Source organism: Tenrec ecaudatus, chromosome 10 (genome assembly GCF_050624435.1).
Source record: "Tenrec ecaudatus isolate mTenEca1 chromosome 10, mTenEca1.hap1, whole genome shotgun sequence".
Classification (NCBI taxonomy): Eukaryota; Metazoa; Chordata; class Mammalia; order Afrosoricida; family Tenrecidae; genus Tenrec; species Tenrec ecaudatus.
This window is the reverse complement of record NC_134539.1, coordinates 144,308,619-144,330,548: the sequence shown is the minus strand read 5'-3', so window position 1 is coordinate 144,330,548 and position 21,930 is coordinate 144,308,619. Positions and strand designations below refer to the sequence as shown.

Sequence of the window (21,930 nt, the reverse complement as noted above, 5' to 3'; positions counted from 1 at the left end):
GGCCCTATGTCCCGTCCTCGCCGCCCCCCCTCCCCATGTGCTTTCCCCTTTCTCTGAGTTTGGCTTGCTTGCATGCAGTTTGGTTCTCCTCGGTGTTTCTTATTGCCATGGCAACCCTAATCAATCACTGGACTAAAAATAGCGGCTTCATTTTTCCAAAGGATGTCTGTAGTGAATTGAAATTTCAGCTCTGCCGTGAATTTAGCATCGGCTGCTGACGTTTCCCGACACGGAGCCTGGGAGTGCTTGTGTCTGGAAATGATTTCTCGCTGCAGCCCGGCACCAACACTCACCTTACCTGCCAATGCCCCTTCCCAGCTGCCCAGTCCCCGACACTTCCAGAAGACCCAAGCGCGCCTTCTCGGCTGCGGCCACGGACCTTCAGGCCTCCCCGTGGTCAGTCGTAGGGCCAGGAGGGTTGACAGGTACCACAGGAGCCAGTGACCAGTGGGTGGGTTCCCTTGGGCTTGGAAGGCCGATTGAAGACTCTGAGGTACAGGGAAGCCAGTCCTGTCTGGGAGTAGATGACAGTGGCACCAATAAGGGTCCAGATGCTTCCACTTCAGAAGACCTTAGCTAGGAAATCAAAGAGGGGGCGGCAGGAGAGCCTCTGCCTTGTTTCTTTCCTTTCTCCACGATGTTGCTGCTACTTCTAGCGGCTGGGGCAGCGAGGAGGAGCCTGGATGTGATGAAGTGAACAATTTCTTATGATTTTCTCAGCCAAGCAGCACTTTTAGCCAAAAAGGAAGGGGGGGCGGGGAAAGCACTTTTTAAGTTTTGTTTTTTTCACGAGAAAAACTTCTGGTCTAGCATGAGTCCAGAGAGGAAGGAGAACTGATGAGTGGCTGGAATCTCTCACAGGGTCTCTACAGAGGCGCACCTCTCTCCCCGACTTATCTACTTGCTCTGCCAGACCCTGTCCTCACACTTCCCACTCAGCCAACTCCGGCACACGATCAGCAGAGTCGTCCTGTGTGACCGAAATACCAACCAAACCCGCTGACATCAAGGCGATTCCAACTCATAGCAGCCTTGCAGGGCAGAGTGGAACTGCCCCCGCGGGTTCCCGAGGCTGTGGGTCTTTACGGACGCGCACAGCCTCCTCTCTGCTGCAGGGCAGCTGGTGGGGTTCAACCATGGACCTTCTGGTTTGCAGCCCCACTCGATCCTCACGATCCCCTGGAGCGCGTCAGTTCTGCTTTCGGATGTGCTTCCCCGGCACTCTGCCTTACCTTCTCTGAGCTCAGCATTTTGGCATAGGTTGAGTGAACCGGAGATACAGACTCGCGGAGAGGCACCACAAAGAGGGGAGACAGGGTCAGAGCACACATACGGATGCAGGAAGAGCCCCAGCCATGAGCTAAAGGAGGACAGGGAGAGGGTGCAGCCACCAGCAGGTGCTCGGACCACCTCTGCAGCAGAGCATGTCGGGCCCTCAGTGAGCAGGGAGAGGCCCAAACTGCCCTGTGGCCCGATTACCGTCCCATGGCAAGGACTTAGGTGTGTCTCACACCTGTTGCCAATGCCCTAGTCACCCTTCTGAAAGGTACCCCACATCCCTCCCAGTGCATCGCTGCATGTCAGTAGTAGGAGTCCCGCCCCCACCCCCACCGCAGTTTAGTTTCCTCCTGCTTGGACAGAGGCTGGAGAAGAGCATCATGCGGTGGGCCAGCATGACTTGAGTACGGCAGTGTACGAGGCTATGGGGTTGACCTTGTCTCCATTTGATAGACAAGGAAACATGCTCAGAGGGCTTGAGGGAGCGCCGATCCGGCACCCAGTCAGTGAGAAAAGAAGCGAGGGTTTGGACTGAAGCTGGTACGCGTCCTGCTGAGCCTCCCTGTGGGCTAGCAGGCACACGCAGAGTCACATCGCGCACTAGTCTCGGTGGTGATTGCTTACACTCACAGCGGCCTGTGTACAACAGGCGGCCCCTCGCCTGCCGTTGTTCTCGTCCCGTCACTGTGCTCGAGCCGCTGCCCCTCCTTTTCCTCTGCTTCACCAAGCGGGGTGTCCTTTTCCAGGCACCGGCGCCTCTTGATCGCGTGTTCAGTTAGTGAGACAAACCTCACCATCCTCGCTCTTGGGAGCTCGCAGGCTCTGTTTCTCCCCAAACAGATTTGTTCTTTCTCCTGGCAGTTCACTGCTTATTTATTTCCTTTCTTAAAAAAATAAATAAATCACGTTATTGGGGACTCTTACATATGTTATAGTCAACCACGCCTCTGTCATCTCAAGTGGACATGTACCATTGTTGGCACCAACCATTTCTCAACATTATCTTCTTCAGCCCTGTAATCTCGCCTTCTCTCGTTTCCCCCTCCCTCCACCACCCTGCCACCCCACGAACCCTGGATACAGGACGCGTTATTATTTAATCCCTGTTTATTGAAGACTCTGCACCAACACCATAATTCAGAGGCATCTATTTTTCTGTGGGCATCCTTGTCCACTGTCCAGCCTGCCACATGCCTGTGAGATGATGGAAAGCCCGTGGCTCGGGTCAGGCACCCCTGCGTCCTCCTCTGAGTGATGCTTCTGCTCTTTAACACCTTAAAGAGGGCTGTGCGGCAGGTCTGTCCAGTGTAATGCATTGTTTGACTTCCTAGGTGCTGCCTGCATGGCCATTTACTGTGGATCCAAGCGCAATGAAATCCTGGGCCACTTCCGCATTTCCTTGGCCTTGCGTGGTGCAGCTGGCTGGTCCACTTGTGAGGATGCTGGTCTTCCTTACGCTGAGTGGTGATCCACGCCGAAGGCGGCTGTCGTCTTCGATCTTCATGTCCCTCACGTCCTTTCTGCTTTCAGCAAGCACGGCTCTGTCACCTGCCTACCGCCAGTTGTTAGTCTTCCATCCTGATGCCCCTTTCGTCTCCTCACATGATTTTCTGCCGACTACAGGTGTTTCAGTCTTGCCTTCATTGTGCTTGGAGCTAAATGAGCCTTTAAGCCTGTGGGCCTCTACCCCTTTGGGGGTCAAACGACCCTTTCACAGGGGTCACCCGATTCATAACAGTAGCAACATGACAGTGATGAAGTCTCAACGAAAATAATTTTATGGTTGGGGGTGTCACCACAACATGAGGAGCTGTATTAGGAAGGTTGAGACCCACTGCTCTAAACTTTCAATGTTTTCAAACGACTGTGTCACAGAGAATAGAAGGGGTCTTCTGAGCCCCTTAGACGTCTTCCTGGTGCCTCTCTTCCCATAGGCTGTTCTGTTATGGCTACCTTTTCTCCCAACCTTTTCTCCATTCCTTTGCCCCAAACAGCCCCCTCAATGATACAGGATTTCTCTATCCAGCAGGATGCAGCCGAACCTCTAGCAGATCCTTTGAGAAAGCCCAAGGCTGGAATGGTGAGGGGCTCCCTTCATTTGAGAATGACTGAGTGAGAGAGAATGTTCTTTTCTGAAGCAAAGCCCTCATCTCAGAGAGCAGGTTTGCGCAATCGTGGACCAAGGGGATTCCTTGACACCTGAAGGGGCGGCGTGGTTGGGGCTTACGATGTGTTCTAGTTTCGACTGTTGGTAGGGGAGAGAGCCTCCTGTGGAATCCAAGCCAAGCCTTCTCGGAGCCGACCATCTGGTTGGGGAGCCAGGCACAAGCACAGCTTTGTGACGCTAGAAAATGACATCAGTGCTGCCATCAAGGCACAGCAGAATGCTACCCGCCCTTTCTGCAGTGCCCTTTGAGACGGTCTTCGAGGGAGATCGAGGGAGGAAATTTCAGCCTGAGAAAAGGGTGTGCAAAAAAATAATCATCATGGCCAAGTATGCAAGGGACTGGAGGGTGGTCTTCTGACTCTTGGGATGAGCTGGGGGTGGGGAGGGGATTAGAGCCAGATGTAGGAGGCTTCAAATCTCTCACTTAAGGGTACCAAGTCAGCCGGACTTGAGCATGGAGTGGGGGTGATAAGTGTGTCCCCGTGGATCCATGAAGCTGGATTTACCGGGTAGGACCCATATTGGGGGGTCCACTCAGCAGAGAACAGTTGAGCTTAGAGATGTCGATTGGGGAGACATCCCTAAAATAACCCATCTTGCAGGTGGGTTGGGCAATGCAAGGAGAGGGTTTGGGTCAAGAAGAGGGGAGCGCTCACCCGTGGGTCCTCTCAGCACTCCCACACCGGGTGGCTCCTGTCGTGCCAGTGGGCAGCCAAGGCTGGGGATGGGGAAACCATTGGAGTGAGTACTTCTCAGCCTGGAGCCCAGGGCTTTTCATTGTTTTTGCTTTGTTTGTTTGTTTTGTTTTGTTTTGTTTTGTTTTGTTTTGTTTTAGTAGACTAAAGGAATGTGTGTCTTCCTCCCTCTGGGTCTCAGAGGCTGCTAAGCACAAAGAAACAAGCAGATGATTCCCAATGGAAAAGAGAGACATTGCAGGCGTTTCTAACCCGTAGTCTGTCCTTCTCTGTAGTCTGTCCTTCTCGTTTACCCAAGAACCAAAATCACCCACTGGGAAGGAGGAAGGGTGAAAGCTGGCGTGGAGTCTCGAAGAGGGAAGTGATTTGGGAGGTGGGAAACAGTGGGAGCAACCCAGGAGAAAGGAAAGCCCTTGCTTACCAGTTCGACGTCCTCTAAGAGGAGAGAACACGGGTTGTTAGTGACACTCCCATGGGGGTAGCAGAGAGGTTTAATTCTGGTGGAAATCTAGCCAGAAAGATCCGGTAACAGCTCTGAAAAATGCCCTGAACTGCAAATATTTCTGGTTTTAACTTGAGGCCCCGGGGCTTCCACAGTGAACAATCAGACATCCCCAAAGGAATCTTGGTCCCAAAGCACCTGCTGAAAGAGAAGACGCTGCCCGGCCCGGAGTTGGCCTGTCTGGTCTCAGTCCTTGTGCTGTCTGCCCAGGCCAGGTGCGCTGCAGCCTGATGTGCCATTTCTGATATGAAAATAGCCCAAGTCCTTGACTCCGAAACAACAACATCTGCTCATTTGCATGGCAGCTTTGCATTTCATCTTTGGGCTTAATACCCAAATGTGAAAATTCATTTGCCTGACCTTGTTAAGTGATTTAGAACTGGGCTTCCCACCGGAATACCTAAGAATTGAAGGGGGTGGGAGGGGCAGATCTTGTTCAACGGTCAATTCTGCTTGGCTGTCTCTGGGGTGAGAAGGAGAATTCTCTGTTGGGGGGTGGACCCAGAAGGAACTGGTTCGAAGCGCTGGTGGAGAAGTTCAATCGATCAGAATATCTTGTGGAGTTCCATGCTAGCAATCCTGCCTCAGTTTCCCAGCCCGCACCAGCTTTGTTCTTCCACCGTCTGGTTCCCCGTTCACTAAGTGGGGTGGCTCTCATGTGAATTACAGGTGGAAACATAGTTCCAAGTCCATTTCCCTGCAGGCTTGTCAGTGTTAAAAAGCCGCCTAGGCAAGTCATCGCCCCAAGGTCACCGTCTGTGCAGAGGTCACAGAGGGCTAGTTGCTGCTCGAGTCCCTCAAGGTCTCTGCCCTGGCCCCGGGGAGCGGCTCCTCCCCCAGAACTTCCTGGAACTGGGTGTGAGGGCAGTAGTTACCGAGTGCGAGGTTTGAGAGGAGACAGGGAAGAAGGTGTTAATGAATAATCTCTGAGCCTCGTTCTCCCCAAAGGCAATTACTGGGATTGATTGTTTCCTTAGCCAGGTTCAGATGGTTTCTTCCCCTCAGATTAAGACGGATGAATGTCCAATGCACGCTGGCATGTGAGGTCAGGAGCATTGTCGACAGCGGGTCCAGGGTCTCTTGCCTTGTACAGAGGCAACAAGGGGTCTCAGTTGGGCTGGAAGGGAAGCCAAGTCTTCATGGGATGCAGCCCAAGTGGTGAGGGTCGATGTCTTTGGACTGGAGGATTTCAGATACACTTCTCCCCAAAACCTACTTGCCCCTGCCGCTGCAGGATCGCCTAGAGAGCTAGTTAACCACTGGGGCCTCAGCCCCACTGTCAGTGTTGAAGTCTGTGGGTCTGGACTTGCATTCCCAACAAGGTGGATGAGGGTGGCAGTCTGTGGCTCCCACTTGGAGCACCAGGGGAGCCTTGAGTGGTTGTTCAGCACAAGGATGTTACAGTCTGACTCTTAGGACTTCCAAAGGAGCCCTGGTGGAATAGCGGTTAGCCATTGGGCTGCTAACTGCAAGGTCAGCAGTTCAAAACCACCAGCTGCTCCTCGGGAGGAAGAGAAGGCTTTGTACTCACATAAAAAGTCTCAGTGTCGGACAGTGTAAGATATGACAGAATAATAATAATTTATAAGTTATCAAGGGTTCATGAGGTAGGGGGGGCAGGGAGGGGGAATGAGGAGCTGATACCAAGGGCTCAAGTAGAAAGCAAATGTTCTGAGAATGATGATGGCAACCAATGTACAAATGTGCTCGACAAAATGGATGAATGGATGGATTGTGATAAGAGTTGTACACACCCCCAATAAAATGATTTTTTTTAAAGAGAGAATCTCAGAAACCCCCCTGGGGCAGGTCTACTGTACTGTAGGGTCGCTATGACTCGGAATCAACTCGATGTCAGTGAGTTTGGTTTTTGAGTTGATTAGGACTTCTACCCTGGCTTCCACTTACTAGCTGTGTGGTCCTGGGCCGCATTCTGAACCTCTCTGTGCCTCCACTTCCTCGTCCGTGATGCAGGGGTTGATAAGAATAGCCCCTGCCTCATGGGGTTGTTGGAAGGGGTGAGTCTGAACTCGAAATCCCTTACAGGAATGCTTGTAAGTAATGGACCTGTCCTGTGAACTCTGGGGAGATGAAGGAAGGACCTGCCCTTCAGGCCTATGACAGGGTGCTGCGAGGTCTGATTCCCCCAAGCCCTGCAGCTCCAGGGGGGAGACGGGTTACCAGGCTTTTTACTGATGAGTCTTCAGTCGCATCGGTCCCATGTCAGCTGAGAATGGACATGGGCAGCTCAGTGCCCGCAGGAGGGAAGGAAAGCCAACATCCATTCAGAGCCTCTGCTCCAGCTACTCCTAGCCCGGGAAGTCTGCTGGCCGGGCCAGATGTCACTCGGTGAAACAGGGGCCCTCACTGTGTTGCGTTTGAGGGTTCTCTCCCTTGAGTGGGCAAAAAAATGGGTTATCTTTTATGTCACTTTCAGGTACCGAAGGCTTATTCTGTGTCCTGTGGTAGGTCTGTTACACACAAGCTTTGATTTAATCCTCTCAAGATCCATAACGAGGGTTCAGAGAAGCTAAATGCCTTATCCAAAGTCACAGAGCTATCAAGTGACAACGCAAAATCAATAGCTAAGTCTGGCTGCCCTCGAAATTCATGACTTGAAATCTCACTTCCCCAACTCTTGTGTGTCTATACAACTATATAGGCACTTTGGTGACATAGTGGTTATTCATTGGGCTGCTAATCACAAGGTCAGTGGTTTAAAACCACCAGCCCACTTCAAGGGGAAAAGATGAGGCTTTGCACTCCTGTAAAGAATTACAGTCTCAGAACAGCAATTGGGAAAAGTACAGCAAAGCAAACCATCAGATACTAAAAGAAAAGAAATAGTAACGATTAGGGCAGAAATCAAGGACTCAGAAAAATGTTAAACTATAGAAAATATTAATACAAGATGTTGGTTCTTCCAAGCGGTTACCAAAGTCAATGAACCACTGGAAGACCTAACAAAGGAAAAGAATGAGACAAACCAAATTCTATGAGTCAGAAATGAAATATTACAGCAGAACCGAATGAGAGTTTTAAAATCATACACTATTATGAAAAATTGCATCCCAACCAATTTGAAAATCTAGAAGAAATGGATACATTTCTAGAAGAGCATGGTTTACCTAAATGACTACAGAATGATGTCGTAAATCTCAACAACCCTGTAACAGGAGAAGATAGCCCACAGGAGCAGCAGTCCCTTCCTGTCCTGCAGGGTCGCTCTGGGTCACAGTGGCTCTGGGTCACAGTGGCAGGGAGTGAGAGCTAGGTGTAAAGGTTAAGACTTGACCCCCAGATAACCAGCAGTGGCAGGTACCCCCCCCAGATAAGTACCCCAGAACTAAAACTCTCCTCTCTGCCAGGAACTTGCTTTTCTAAAGCCACCGAAGTGGCCCACGGAGGCCTAGAACACAATCCATGTGGGAGAGCCTCATCAGCCCCTTGCCACCCAGTGCCCGTTCTTCTCACTGGCTTGACTTCGAGAAGGAATGGGGTTCACACACCCCTCCGGGCAGCTCTTCTCATTTGAATTTGGCTGCTGACTTTAGTGCCTTAACATTTCTGCTCCGGAGGCCAGCACTCCAAGCCAAGTGGTCGGCCGAACATGCAGACCCGTGGAGGGTGCGCGCGCACGTGTGAAGAGATGAAAAAGGCTAAGCTAATGACACTTATCTTTTCCCCACAGTGTTCCTTTCTGCCGAAATTCTCCATTCATATAGAAACCAAGTACGAGGACAACAAAGGAAGCAACAACAGCGTGAGTAATCGCCCTTGTTCCAAACGATGCTCGTGTCTTCTCCCAGCCCTGCTTGGGCCGCCCGGGCCACCAGAAGCTCTGTGCCTGGGACCTCAGACACGTTCTGGGCTTTGGCTTCTCAGGGTTATTTCTCTGGGAACATCTCCCTGCCATTATTTTGTTGTCGGGTTTTTCTGGCTTTTGTTTTTCCACTCCACCCTCCCTCCACCCTCCCCTGGCTTCTGTTTATGTGTTTTCTGTGGGCCTTTCTTCAGGCGCCTCTGTGGCCGGAAGTGAGGTCACTTGGCGATGCGTCGGTTGGTGTGGGACCCAGAATTCTAGGATTTGGTGTCTGATCATTGGCTTGGGCACCCACCTTCTCAGTGACGGTTCATAGCTACTAGAAACATGAATGCAGGCAGATGGATGTGTGCATCTATAGTCTCTCGGCGATGCTTATCCCACACAGAGAAGAGGGCTTCAGAGAGTTCATGGGAAATGGACATGGAGAGAGAATGACATTTCCCCGTAACCTTTTCAAACCCACCTCATCCACCCTATCTTCCCCATCAAGGTGGGCCCCTGGGACGCAGTTAGCCCATCAGGCATCTGAATCCATTTCAGCAGTATACTTTGATTGGCGTTGGTGTGTGTGCCGTTGAGTGGATTCCAACCTCTAGCAACCCTGTCTGTGTGCAACAGAAGGAAATGCTGTGCGGTCCTGGACCGTGCTCACAAGGAGTATTGCTTCTGACTGGCTGTTGCCCCTAGACTCTCTCTGTGGGAGGCATGCCCTTTAAAATTCCCTGCTCTGTTCATGAATCCTTGAATCTGCTGAGAGCCTCCTCCTGAGGCTGGGCCTGTGTCCCGGAGGGACCGGCCATGGAAGGAAAGAGCTTGGGTCCAGAAGTTGCAGAGCCTCCAGTATTTCTTGTCTCACCCTTGTGCTTTGCACTTGGAGAGTGATGAGGGCTGAGTCTGTGTGAAAAGGAACAGGAGGAGTTTTCCAACACGGTGTGCCCCTGGGTGACTCCGCCAAGGCAGAGGAACGCAAACTAGGTGCAGCGTGCCCCAGGGGGACCGGAGGGGCCACGACACCATCCTCTTGGGACCCTTCTGGCTTGTGGAACGAGTTGCTGAAAAGAGAAGGGCACCCGCCAAAGAAGCTAGCTTTGGCCAAGCCTCCTCTGTGGTTCTTCATGTTGAGATGCTCAGGAAACATCTTCAGAAAAGTTCCTTCCCGGGCCAGGAATCAATGCCCTCTAGAAGCCATGGGTGTTGTCTGTGCAGTGGACACGGGAATATCTAGGGGGAGGGCCGGTGTGCACAGCAGGGGCCTGAGCGCCGGGGTTCGTGGCCATGTGATTGGGCATCGTGGCTGTTTGTGCAGGTAATTACATGCAGCCTCAGGGACACAAGAGGTCCCGTTAAGGTGGGACCTTCAAGGACAGAGCTCGGATGGCTCCCACGTTGGCTCTTACTTGGAACCTGCATTTTATACCAGCTGCCGGACAGAGGGCAGCCATTCATTCCCTCGGGATTCAGCAAAGGTGCGTCCCCACACCAGTTGCTAGGGAGTCCATTCTGAATCGTGGTCAGAGTAGAACTGCCCCTTTTGCTTTCTGAGGCTGTACATCTTTATGGGAGCAGAAAGCCTCATCTTTCAGAGCAGCTGGTGGCTTCGAACTGCCCATTGTGTAACTCACAGCCCATTGTGTAACAGCCCATTGTGTAACTCACCATGCCACCAGGGCTCCTCAAAGGCGAATCAAACGCCATTTATTTCTATGATACGGTATGAGTCCCACGGATTGTCAACTTCTGCAGGTCACAATTTGGCTGAGGGAGAAAGAACAGTAAGTGACTTAAAACACACACACAGTCCTGAAGGACTTCCTTTCTTTTGGTATAAAGGGCCCATCACCCGCCCCCCTTCAGACTGGCGGGAGCTTTTGGGGACCACCCTCCGTTTAGACCCATCTAGATACAGGGCTGACTTGACTTCAGCTTCTCAAACTATGATGGAAAACCTGGTGAGTACCAGGGTCCACAAACACAACTTTAGTAGCACCCAGCCTCCCTTCGCCATGTGCATTCTGTCTGTGGTCACTTGTGTTACAGCGGCGGCGTTGAGTGGTTCAACAGAGGCCACGTGTGAAAGTGTGGACTTCTGTCCCGTTATAGCAGGGGGGGAGGGGTTTGGGGAGGATTATAACCTCTATTTTAGAAACAATCGAGTCAGAATAGCACCCACAATCTAGGTCTCAAACTCTGACCATCTGCTAGATCTCCCCAGCAGCTGTCCCAGCCATAAGCCTGCTCCAGATTCCGGGAACTTTCCAGAGAGGTAAAGAACGTAGCCAGCAGGGGTACTCTCCTCCTACTCTATTCAGAAACCCATGGCACTGACCTTCCACAGCATCTAAGACCATGGCATCTGCGCTTCAACTTGAACCCTCTTTAAAATGGTGACGTTTTTCTTTATTGTGATTGAAAAATTCATGTCTGGCTACCAAAAGTTGGAAAATCCAAAGAGCCAAAAAAAAAAAAGGGAAAAAAAACAGGATCGGAGGGGGGGAGTAGGTGAACAAAAGCAAAGCCGAGCATCGTCTCCAAACCCAAAGATGATGATCAGCCCTGTTTTGGGTCATGTTGCGGATGACTTTTTAAATGAATTTAGGTTTTAACCATTTCCCCCCAAATTGAATCATGAAGTATGCTATGTTTAATGAAATGCCTTTCTTCAGTATGATTGTAGATGGCCGCACAGAATTCCAGATTTAAATGCACATCTTTATGTAATCGCCCATTTCTGGGCAATTGAAGTGGGTTTGAGCAGAGACAGCCGCAGACCCTCATGAAAAGGATGACACTGAGTAGGTAGTGGTGGTGGTGTCCAGAAACATGCAGTTACTTTTTAGCCTTTCCACCCAGATGCCCTGTTATCACTCCTCTGTGTGCCTCTCAGCTTTCCCTTCTTAGCGGACCAGAGAGGACAAGTGCTCAGGATCCTCACGGGTCCACGGGATAGAGATACTGCGGGCTTTCACCCGCCCTCTGCTCTATTCCAAGAGCCAACAAAATGCTCGTGCTTTAACATCTGCTGTCCTGCACGTCTTCCTGCCAGGCCCTCTGATCTTTTCCCTGCTCTCCTCGGAATTTAAGATAGCAGGTGGTTTACATTCGAGTCAGGAGGCCCTGCCCCTGCTCATGCCAAGGGCAAGGACTCTGAGCCTCAGACGGGCTCACAAGAAAGGGAGGCATGGAGTTCCGGGCACTTCTGTGCCACAGCCTCATCAACACAGTTGGCATGCATCCTCCAGGAGATACGCCAGCTATTGGACCCCGCCTTCCCCCTCCTTCTACCCATTGTGCCAAGTAACGCTGAGACCGCCTGTGTTGCCTGTCCTTTACTTCCTCTCCTGGCATCTGCCTCGTGCCCCCCCCCCCTCCCATCACCATCCAGCTGATTCCAACTCACTGCAACCCCGCAGATCAAAGTAGAGCTGCCCTCTGGGTCTCCAAGGCCGCCCTCTGGGGAAGTCCCAGCTGTGAGCCAGCCCCCTCTCCTGCCCGGCTGAGTGTTTAACCACTGAGTCAACACAGCCTTTTGGAGGACACAATTCAATCCGTAGCAGCATCCAACCTTCCCGACTCCACACTTGGCCACCTGGTTGTCGCACAGCGACCCCACCCGTGATTCTGATTCAAGTTCCTGCCCAGATCTTGCTTCTCAGGCTACTAGGCCAGATGGGCCCGCCCTCCCTGGCTCCGGCTGCTTCGTTTGAAGATTCCTGCCTCTCATTTACATATTTAGCCACAGCTGATGAGCAACCCCCTTCCTCCACATCCCCCCTCCCCCGCCAGCTTGATCCTCCAGGGAGGCTGAGGAGAAGCGCTTTATCCAATTTTAGTCAGATTTGTTCATGCTCTAAAGCAGCGGTTCTCAACCTGTGGGTCGTGACCCCTTCAGGGGTCGAACAACCCTTTCACAGGGGTCGCCCGATTCATGACAGTAGCAAAATGACAGTGATGAAGCAGCAACGAAAATAATTTGATGGTTGGGGGGGTCACCACCACATGAGGAGCTGGGTTAAAGGGACACGGCATTCAGAAGGTTGAGAACCACTGTTCTAAATCAAAATATGAAAACAACAAAGAATACTTTAATTACTGTAAGACTCTTTTTTTTTAACAATTTATTGGGGCTGATACAATTCTTTTCACAGTTCATACATATACATACATCAATTGTATAAAGCACATCTGTACAGTCTTTGCCCTAATCATTTTTTTCTCTTTTCTTCTTTTACATTTTATTAGGGACTCAAACAACTCTTACCACAATCCATACATATACATACATCAATTGTATAAAGCACATCCATACATTCCCTGCCCCAATCATTCTCAAAGCATTTGCTCTCCACTTAAGCCCCTTGCATCAGGTCCTCTTTTTTCCCCCCTCCCTCCCCATTCCCCCCTCCCTCATATGCCCTTGGTAATTTATACATCGTTATTTTGTCATATCTTGCCCTATCCGGAGTCTCCCTTCCCCCCTTCTCTGCTGTCCCTCTCCCAGGGAAGAGGTCACATGTGGATCCTTGTAATCAGTTCCCCCTTTCCAACCCACTCACCCTCCACTCTCCCAGCATCGTCCCTCACACCCTTGGTCCTGAAGGTATCATCCACCCTGGATTCCCTGTACCTCCAACCCTCATATGTACCAGTGTACAGCCTCTGTCCTATCCAGCCCTGCAAGGTAGAATTCGGATCATGGTAGTTGGGGGGAGGAAGCATCCAGGATCTGGGGGAAAGCTGTGTTCTTCATCGATACTACCTCACACCCTAATTAACCCATCTCCTCTCCTAAACCCCTCTATGAGGGGATCTCCATTGGCCGACACTTGGGCCTTGGGTCTCCACTCTGCACTTCCCCCTTCATTTAATATGATATATATATACATATATACACATACATATATACATATACACATATATACACATACATACACACACTTATATCTTTTTTTTTTTTTTTGCATGATGCCTTATACCTGGTCCCTTGGGCACCTCGTGATCGCACTGGCCGGTGTGCTTCTTCCATGTGGGCTTATTTGCTTCTGAGCTAGATGGCCACTTGTTCACCTTCAAGCCTTTAAGACCCCAGACACTATCTCTTTTGATAGCCGGGCACCATCAGCTTTCTTCACCACATTTGCTTATGCACCCATTTGTCTTCAGCGATCCTATCATGGAGGTGTGCAGTCAATGATATGATTTTTTGTTCTTTGATGCCTGGTAACTGATCCCTTTGGGACCACTCGATCACACAGGCTGGTGTGTTCTTCCATGTGGACTTTGTTGCTTCTGAGCTAGATGGCCGCTTGTTTATCTTCAAGCCTTTAAGACCCCAGTCACTATCTCTTTTGATAGCCGGGCACCATCAGCTTTCTTCACCACATTTACTTGTTCACCCACTTTGGCTCCAGCCGTTATGTTGGGAGAGTGAGCATCATAGAGTTCCAATTTAATAAAAGAAGGTATTCATGCATTGAGGGAGTGTTTGAGTAGAGGCCCAAGGTCCTTCCGCCACCTTAATACTTGACCTATAAATATAGACACATAGATCTATTTCCCCATCCTCCTGTATATATTTGCATGTACATGTCTTTGTCTAGACCTCCATGAATGCCCTTTGACTCCTAGCTCTTTCCTCCATCTCCCTTGACCTTCCTCCTGCCCTACTACCATGCTTCATCGCCACCTGGGCTAGAGTATACCTCTTCTCTAAGCAACCTTACCCTTGATCATTTCCCACCATGCCTGCCACTCCCCCTACTGTAAGACTCTTTAGTCTAGCCACCTCAAGCAATTTAAAACCAGCAGACACTCCAGGAGGGAAAGAGGAGGCTTCTACTCCCGGAAAGCGGTGCAGTCTTGGAAGCCCACAGGCGGCACTTCTACCCTGGCCTTTAGAGTTCCTGGGTCTGCATCACCTGGTTGCGTCCCGGAGTCCGAACTAGAGCCTGCAGGAACTCTGTCACCTGACTGCAAGCACTGGCGTGTGGCCCAACCGCAGTGGAAAACCATATGGGGCTTCCCCACCGCCCTAGCAGTAGAAGCACCATACGATCCGGCAGTCCCACTCCTAGGTCAATATGCTAGAGACAGTAGAGCAGCGGTGTGAAGACACATCTGCATACCTACGTACGCGGCAGCGTGCTTCACAGTAGTTCAAAGACAGAAGCAAGCGAAGGGCCTGTCCACACAAGACTGGCTAAACCCACTGAGGTGGGCACACACAGTGACAGGGAGGCAACTAGAAGACTAGTGAGGGGTCCAAGAAACCTTTTTCTCCCTATTTAAAGTTTTTAGACAAAGTAAGCGATACTGTTTGAAGTTTATCAGGAGTGGGCATGGGGACAGAGGGTGAATCGCTCTCCAGGTAGCAGATGTTTGGCATGTTCGGCGATTGGAAAGAACACGCAATGTGATTGAAGTCTGTACAACTTGACCAAGATCAGTGAGGACACTAAGAAGTACACAAGAACCAGGGCACAATTTTAGTAAAAAAAAACCATAATATGGAGACTATAACATAATTTTGCAGCAACCGTATCAACCAGTAAAATGCATGCATGTGGCTATATACTAAACGTATGAATATATGTGTATAAGAAAGTCTCTGTGAATGTGCGTATGCATCCACACGTCTGTCTGTCACTGTGTATGTATACATATTTATGAGTGCTACAAATGTATATCGATTCCTAACTGTGCATCCAATGAGCTTATAGCTATATAGTGATTATATATTAATAAACCTCATAGGGTGCAAAGTTATCAGTGTTACCCAGACATAACCTAGCACCGCATGCGGTTCGTTTCCTGGGTTTTGAAAGTTGGGGCCATAGAGCCGTGAGACAACTCCATCGATTGGCCTGACCTGTTGCACCAGGATCATGTTCCATCTCGGTGTCCCGAGCAGCACTTGGGGTCTTAAAGGCTTGCACATGGCCACTGGCTCCTCCCTGTGGCGTAAAGGAGCGTAAAGGAAACTGAGGCCTCAAGGACAAACTGTAGCCCGTGAAATGACTATAATTTTGCGCAAATAACACGTTAGGCCATTTTATTTTGTTTTCCCCAAGCCACACATCCCTCTATGTCGCTTTCCTATGTCCATTATAAGTGTGCACACCTGATTTATGTGGGTGCATTTGATTAGGAAAACAGCACCCTCTTCTAGCCTGAGATCAGAAGAACTAGGTGTGGTCCGGATATCAGTACCTGCTGTCTGACCAGGGACACCCAAGAAAGTCCCAGTCTGAGGGGCAGAAAAATGTAGACCAAAACTCCACTTCCTAAAAAAACTAAAAAGGCCAGACCTCCTGGACCAATAGAGACTAAGGGGATGTCTGAGCCGATCACCATGAGCTATTCGGGTGTTCGCCTTCCCCCGAAGAACAGGTTGGCTTATAGAACAAGCTCTATCCCCCGTGAGTACAGGGCCCCCAACAGCCACCATTCACCTCAAAGATGTGAAACTAAGGAGGGGCAGGAAGACCCGACTCGTGGAAACAGAACACCAAGAATAAAAATCAGGAGAACGTTGGCCCGTGGTGAACAATTCACGTAACTAATGTTGTGGAACACGCTGTGTTGGGAAAAATCCTAGATGGGAAAATTCCCAGTCGGCTAGGTAAGCTTTCACCTACAACACTGTCAACTTTTAATAGATCAGAATAGGCAATTTTTTCTATGTTAAAATATTTAACACAAAGAAACCCCAGAGCTTTCAGTACCAGGTAAGTGCTAGCTGGCTTCTGTTCTGCCCCACGCTGGGTTGGGCAGGGTTGGTGGTGGGCGGCAGGGTCGCTAAAGAAAGCAGAGTGCAGAAATGGCTTTTCCCCAGCCCCCTCGGGCAGCTCATTTAATAGACTCGGCCTCTTTGCCACGTCTAGGTGCGTGGCCATCCCTCCCGCTGCTATCTCCCTTCTTCCTGCCAAAAACCTTAATGAAATCAACGGTGATAAGAAGCAATAAGACGGTAGTGATCATCATTTCGGTGGAGTAGAAAACATGTCATCCTATCATCAATGACCATATAAGTAATCTTTTTCACAATGACCCAGTAGCTGGAACTGAACTATATAGCTAGCCAGTGGCTGAGTGCCTAGAAATAAAAGTGACAGAATGACTGACATGCATCTCCCCTTCTTAAAGTGGGAGAAAGACGGGTCTGTCTGCTACTGAAAAGAGTTTCAGTCTCACCGGGGCGGACGGGCCCTGTCCTTTCCGGTGGCTGAGAGTCGGCCCCGGCTCAGTGGCCCTGAGTTTTTGTTTTGGTTCCCCTTAAATTATCACGAGTACATTGTGATTGTGGAAACCTGCAAACAATGATCCCATTAACCAGGACACACTGGGGAAGTTGCCTTTAAGCAAGGCCCATTTGTTTTATCCACATACTGATGAGAATTATTTAGGGCTTAATTAGTGCTGGAGAGGACGGCACGGTGCCAAGGTAAGGTCCACTTGTTTGTCCGAGGCCATAAATCTAGCTCTGGGCAAGCCAGAGCTTAGCACTGCATGGTTTGTGCCGCCTGCTGCCAGGTAACTGGCATTTGCCAGGGTTAATGGGGGGCAGCCTGCCTGGACTTCCTCTTCCAAACCAAACAGCCTGCCTGTAGGCAGTGACTGGTCATTTTGGCTGCACGTTAGATTCATGTGAGAAGGTTTAACGAGGACTCGCCTATGTCTTCCCCTCACCCCCACCTGTGGAATCTGATTTAATCGGCCTGGATGCAGTCTCCTGGAAGGCAGCCAGCCAGCCCCCAGGATAGCACACCCGCCTTCTAGCATGGGGTTCACACCAGCGCTTAAACCAGTTCATTCCAGTGTGACCCCCCTGTTGAGACTTTGCCTTTGCCTTTGCACCCCAGTTCACTGCATCTGGGGACAGGCATTTGCAGCCCAACCCAGGTAGGCTGAGTCAGAATGCGCATGGTAACAGTTCCCCCATTCAACTTACATGTTGGGCTCCTAACTACAAGGTCAGCAATTCAAACCTACCAGCCCCTCTGTGGGAGGAAGACTTGGCTTTCTACTCCAGTAAAGAGTAGAAAGCCAAAGAGGCCATTCTCTTTCGTATAAGGTCGAATTCGATGGCAGGGAGTTTTTTGTGTGTCAGAGTCAGCTGGGGATGTCAAAGAATCACTTGGGGATCGTGTTACAAGACAGATTGGGATTCAGTACACCCCAGGTGGAAATGCAAATTCTCAGCAGGGGCTGGAACTGGAATGAAGCCAGTAAAACCCTGGTTCACCCTGAACAGGGATAGTTTTCAGGAGCCCAGTCTATCACCCCCTGCAGCCGAACTTGACAATGTCTTCTCTTGGGGTCACTGCCAACTCAAAGCAGAGAGTAGATCTGCCCCTGTGGGTTTCCGAGGCTGGAAATCTTGGTAGTTCAAACTTACCTTGCAGTCAGCAGCCTAAAATTGAATCCACTGCGCCACCAGGGTGCCTCCACTTAAGGTAGGGTCTAGTCTATGTCCCCTGGAGGATCTAGACCGCTCTTGGCGGTGTGCTTAGAAGACTGGGGGGTGGGAGGGAGAGAGTTTGAAGAGCTCTGTTTAATTTGAGTGAGGTGGGCTCTCAGCCTTAGGGCTTTGAAAGCGTCCTCAGTTTGTAAAGGGCCAGCTGGGCTGAGAGCGATAGACTTAAAGGAAATGTGTCAGGCCTGCTCCAAACCAACGAGGAACACTTAGGACAGGAGGTTCTCCAGATTCTTCGCCTTTTCATACCCCCGAAATGAGCACGTTCATATCCGCACTCGCTACCAGCCCGCCCCAGCAAGCCTGGGGCCGCGGAGCCCCGTCTCTGCTCACTAGCCACATAGCCCCAAGCCTGGGGGACCTGACCCCCGCATAAAGGCCCACTTTGGTTCCTGGACACGCCAAGCGCCGCTCTTGGCAGGGCTCTCCTTGGAGACTGTCCACAGAAATACTTGCAACTTAATGCAGTTTCCAGCTCAGCTATGTTGCAACAAGAGACATGAGATTTAGACTCCAAAAAGCAGTATCCAGAGCCTGGCTGCGTGTTGTTGGTTTTGTCGTCTGTTCTGACTCAGAGCGATGAATTCTCCGCTCCAGCTGGAGTCTCGGCCCCTTTTGTCAACTAGAGCCGACACTGCTTCCAGCTCACCATGGAGAGTCACGGAGACCGCTTACGTGCATGCACTTGAGAGACTGCTGGGTGGCACGTGTTAGGGGTGCTCCTGTAATGACCGTAGTACTGGGACTAACTGCTGGGGGCGAGTTCCTGATGCGACTCTGGTTTGGGTTGTGAATGATTGATCAAGCGTTTGGTTGTTTAGCACATATCTAAACACCATCTACTGTGTTGCAGGCAGGTTGAGCTGTCTGGAGGCCATGGTCATCAGACAGACGACTCCTCCATTCGTCATGGAATGGAGGATGAGGGTAACGTCCAAGTAAACAAATAGAAATGTACGGCTGTAGTACGTGCTCACTGAGATGGCTCAGTGGTCGGTGGCTCACGCTCAAGTCCTGACAGTACCTGAAAAGCAACCGCCTCCGGCCTACCAGGGAAGACGGGTAGCTGTGATGTGAAAGGGTGTCAGTGGATCTTCTAGACTAAAGGGAGTTAGGGAGAAATACCTGGTGACCTCACTGTGGAAATCAGCCAACAAAAGCCCTGTTTCCAGATGAACACGCTCTGACCCCCTTGATCACGGGGCTGTAAGGAGCCAGGGGCCAACTCCATAGCAACTGACATGTGTTCACTGGGATGGTGCAGGGAGCTTGGGAAGAAGTGGCATGTCTGTGTGAGACCAGAGTAGTATGGGAAGGAGCCAGCCACCCGACAGGCTGTCCAGGCAAAGTGGCAGCAAGGACAAAGACCCACACTTAACACAGCCGGACATTTTCCAGGAACTGGCAGAAACCAGGAGCAGAGTGTCCTAAGGAAAGGTAGCCTGGCAGAAAAGGCGTTGGAAAAAGTAGCAGGAGCCAGAAGTGGAGGCCATGGGAAGGAAGGGGTCTCAACAAAGGAGTGACGTGAAGTGTCATGTGGCGTTGCTTCCTGTCCTGCTGTAGTCCTTTCAGACGCACAGTACAAGGCTGCGACCCAGAATTCCCATCTGCTGTTCATGCAGCTTCCCCGAAGGTTAACATCGTAAATAACCATGATGCATTTGACAATACTACGAACTCAAGGACTTGAGGTTTCACCAGTTTCTCCCATTCACGGCCCTGTCCTCGGGGCAGTGCCCAGTCTAGGAGGCCCAATGACGCTAGGTGATTTCTGTTTTCAAATATTTTCTCTGGCGAGAATGGGTGGTGGGTGGCAAGAAATAGAAACAGGAAGTTTAATGGGCACGTCGTTGCCATCCTGCAAGCCAAGGCTGAAGATGCGTTGGGGTGGTGAGATAGCGGTCAGAGAGCGAGTGGTACCATCTTCTGGGGTGTTCTGTTGGGTGGGTGTGAGCCAGAGAGGGGAAACAAAGCCTGACCCCAGGCTTTCTCACATCCTCTGAGGGCCCTGGCTGTGTGGTAGTGCCACCGGCATAGTGAGGGATGGCGGAGGGGGAGCAGCCTCTGGGTAGAAATCAAGAGCTCCGTTGTGGGGACACATCCATTGATGGTAGGTATCAGGGAGACTTCCAAATGGAAGTGGCAGGTAAAATGGTGAGTCTGTGAGTCCGGAGTCTAGAGAGAGCTCTAAGTCATGATCAAAGCTGGAAAAGAGCTGGGCTCTCCAGGGAGATAGAGGAGTCCGGGTGGTCTAACGGTTACGCGTTGGGCTGCGTTCGGCGTGGTCCACAGCTTGAAACCACCAGCAGCTCCTTCTACTCCCGAAACCAGTTGCAGTGCTGGAAACCCGCAGGGGTCGCTAGGAGTCAGCACTGACTCATATCTTGGGAAATGGAGTGACAGCAAGACTCCAGATGCTCCAATGAAGAGGACCTCGGTCTTAAGAAGCACCTTCCAAGGGCTCTCAGGTCTAGCCTCTGACGATTATCTAACTCCTTGGTTAAGCCTCCATTTCAGCCAATGAGTTGTGCTTGGTTTTAGATTAGATTGTCGCTCTGACCAGCTGCAAAGGTCTGCCAGAGAGAGAGTTCCAGGAGAGTCCTTCCTCTGGCTGTCTCCGGCCGGTGCATGAACTCAGTAACTGCCGTAGTGCTTTGAGGCTGACTCAGTCGGTATTGTGCTCGAGAGACAGCCAGAGGTCCCCCCAAGATCGCAAGTCGTCCCCACTGGAATTCCGTCAGCTTAGGCCAGACCCTGGAAAGACATCATGCTGGGTAAAGCAGAGCAAAACAGAGGAAGATCGTGAAGGAACTGGACTGACACTGTGGCTGCAGCAATGTACACTCAAACACAGCAACAACTGTGAGGATGGCGTGGGACTGGGTCGTGCTTTGTTCTGTTGTACATGTAGGGTGGTTATGGGTCAGAACCGACTCAATGATCCCTAATAACGACAAACTGCATCTATTAAGAATTTGTTGTTGCAAGCTAAGTCTACAAGGGCGGCAACTGGATTAACGAGTTACCAGGGGCAGGGCAAGTGAGGTTGGGGGGTTGGGGTGGGGGACGGAGAGCCAACAACAATGAGTACAAGAAAGGAAAACACATTCTAAAAACTGATTGTGGGGATGGTTACACCTCTTCTGCATATGGCTGAACTACTGGCTTATATGGTATGTGCATTATAAGCCAATAGAACTATTTAAAAAGAGGTTTTGTTCTTGCATCAGCCATCATGCAGTTTGTCTTATTAGGATTGGTGCTGGCATTTATACCGAGAGGGCAACAAGAATCGAGTAATTTATTCACACATTACAAAATGTTCTGAAATTAAAAGGCATAGGAGGTCATCCGTATTTTTTTCTTCCTCTCATATCAAATCCAACAGAAAATCATTCTTGTTCCAAAATGCAGCCATTTAGGGTAAAGACAGGGTAAAGACGGGGTGCCTGTGCGGACTGCAGGACCCTTAGTGACCCCAAATCTGGGGCTGCTTTTCCTTGAAGGCTTTCATTGAAGATTATAGAAAGAAAAGAGACCTTTTCAACTAGCTAAGAGACCTTTGGACTCTTTTCCAGAGCATCCCCCTTCAATAAACTCACTCTTTCTGTTCAACCTTTAAAAAAAAACTAAAGAAAAGAGCATTTGCTTTATTTTTAGACACAATTTCTGATGTCTTCAAATTCTGTGGTTCTGTTTTTAACCTTGGGTTATTATAACCAGCCACCTACAAAATCTGCAATTTTCTCTAATAAGTCAGTACCTGCTAAAAAGAAGTTTGCACAAAACACGCCGATTGTCAGTTCCACGAAGTGGAGAGTCATTGTCCTTGTTCAGTCTGTATCTAATGGTGTAGTTTTGAGGGCCATGGAAAGCGGATCTATTTGATCCCATAAGCTGTTTCCATTTCTATTTGTGGTACAAGTTTTTATCTCAGAGCTAGATGTAAAAACCAGGTGTACAGACACAAGCAACAGAGGGGGTCTGCTC

At 50.3% G+C, this 21,930-nt stretch overlaps 1 protein-coding gene across 1 annotated transcript in view; it reads left to right on the top strand.

The window, feature by feature from the left end:
* Positions 1–21,930, top strand: part of PITPNC1 (phosphatidylinositol transfer protein cytoplasmic 1) — a 289,670-nt gene that overhangs the window by 172,343 nt on the left and 95,397 nt on the right. Inside the window, exon 5 of the mRNA XM_075562110.1 lies at positions 8,334–8,405. Coding sequence (XP_075418225.1) covers positions 8,334–8,405 — 72 coding nt within the window. The remainder of the gene's footprint in view (positions 1–8,333; positions 8,406–21,930) is intronic.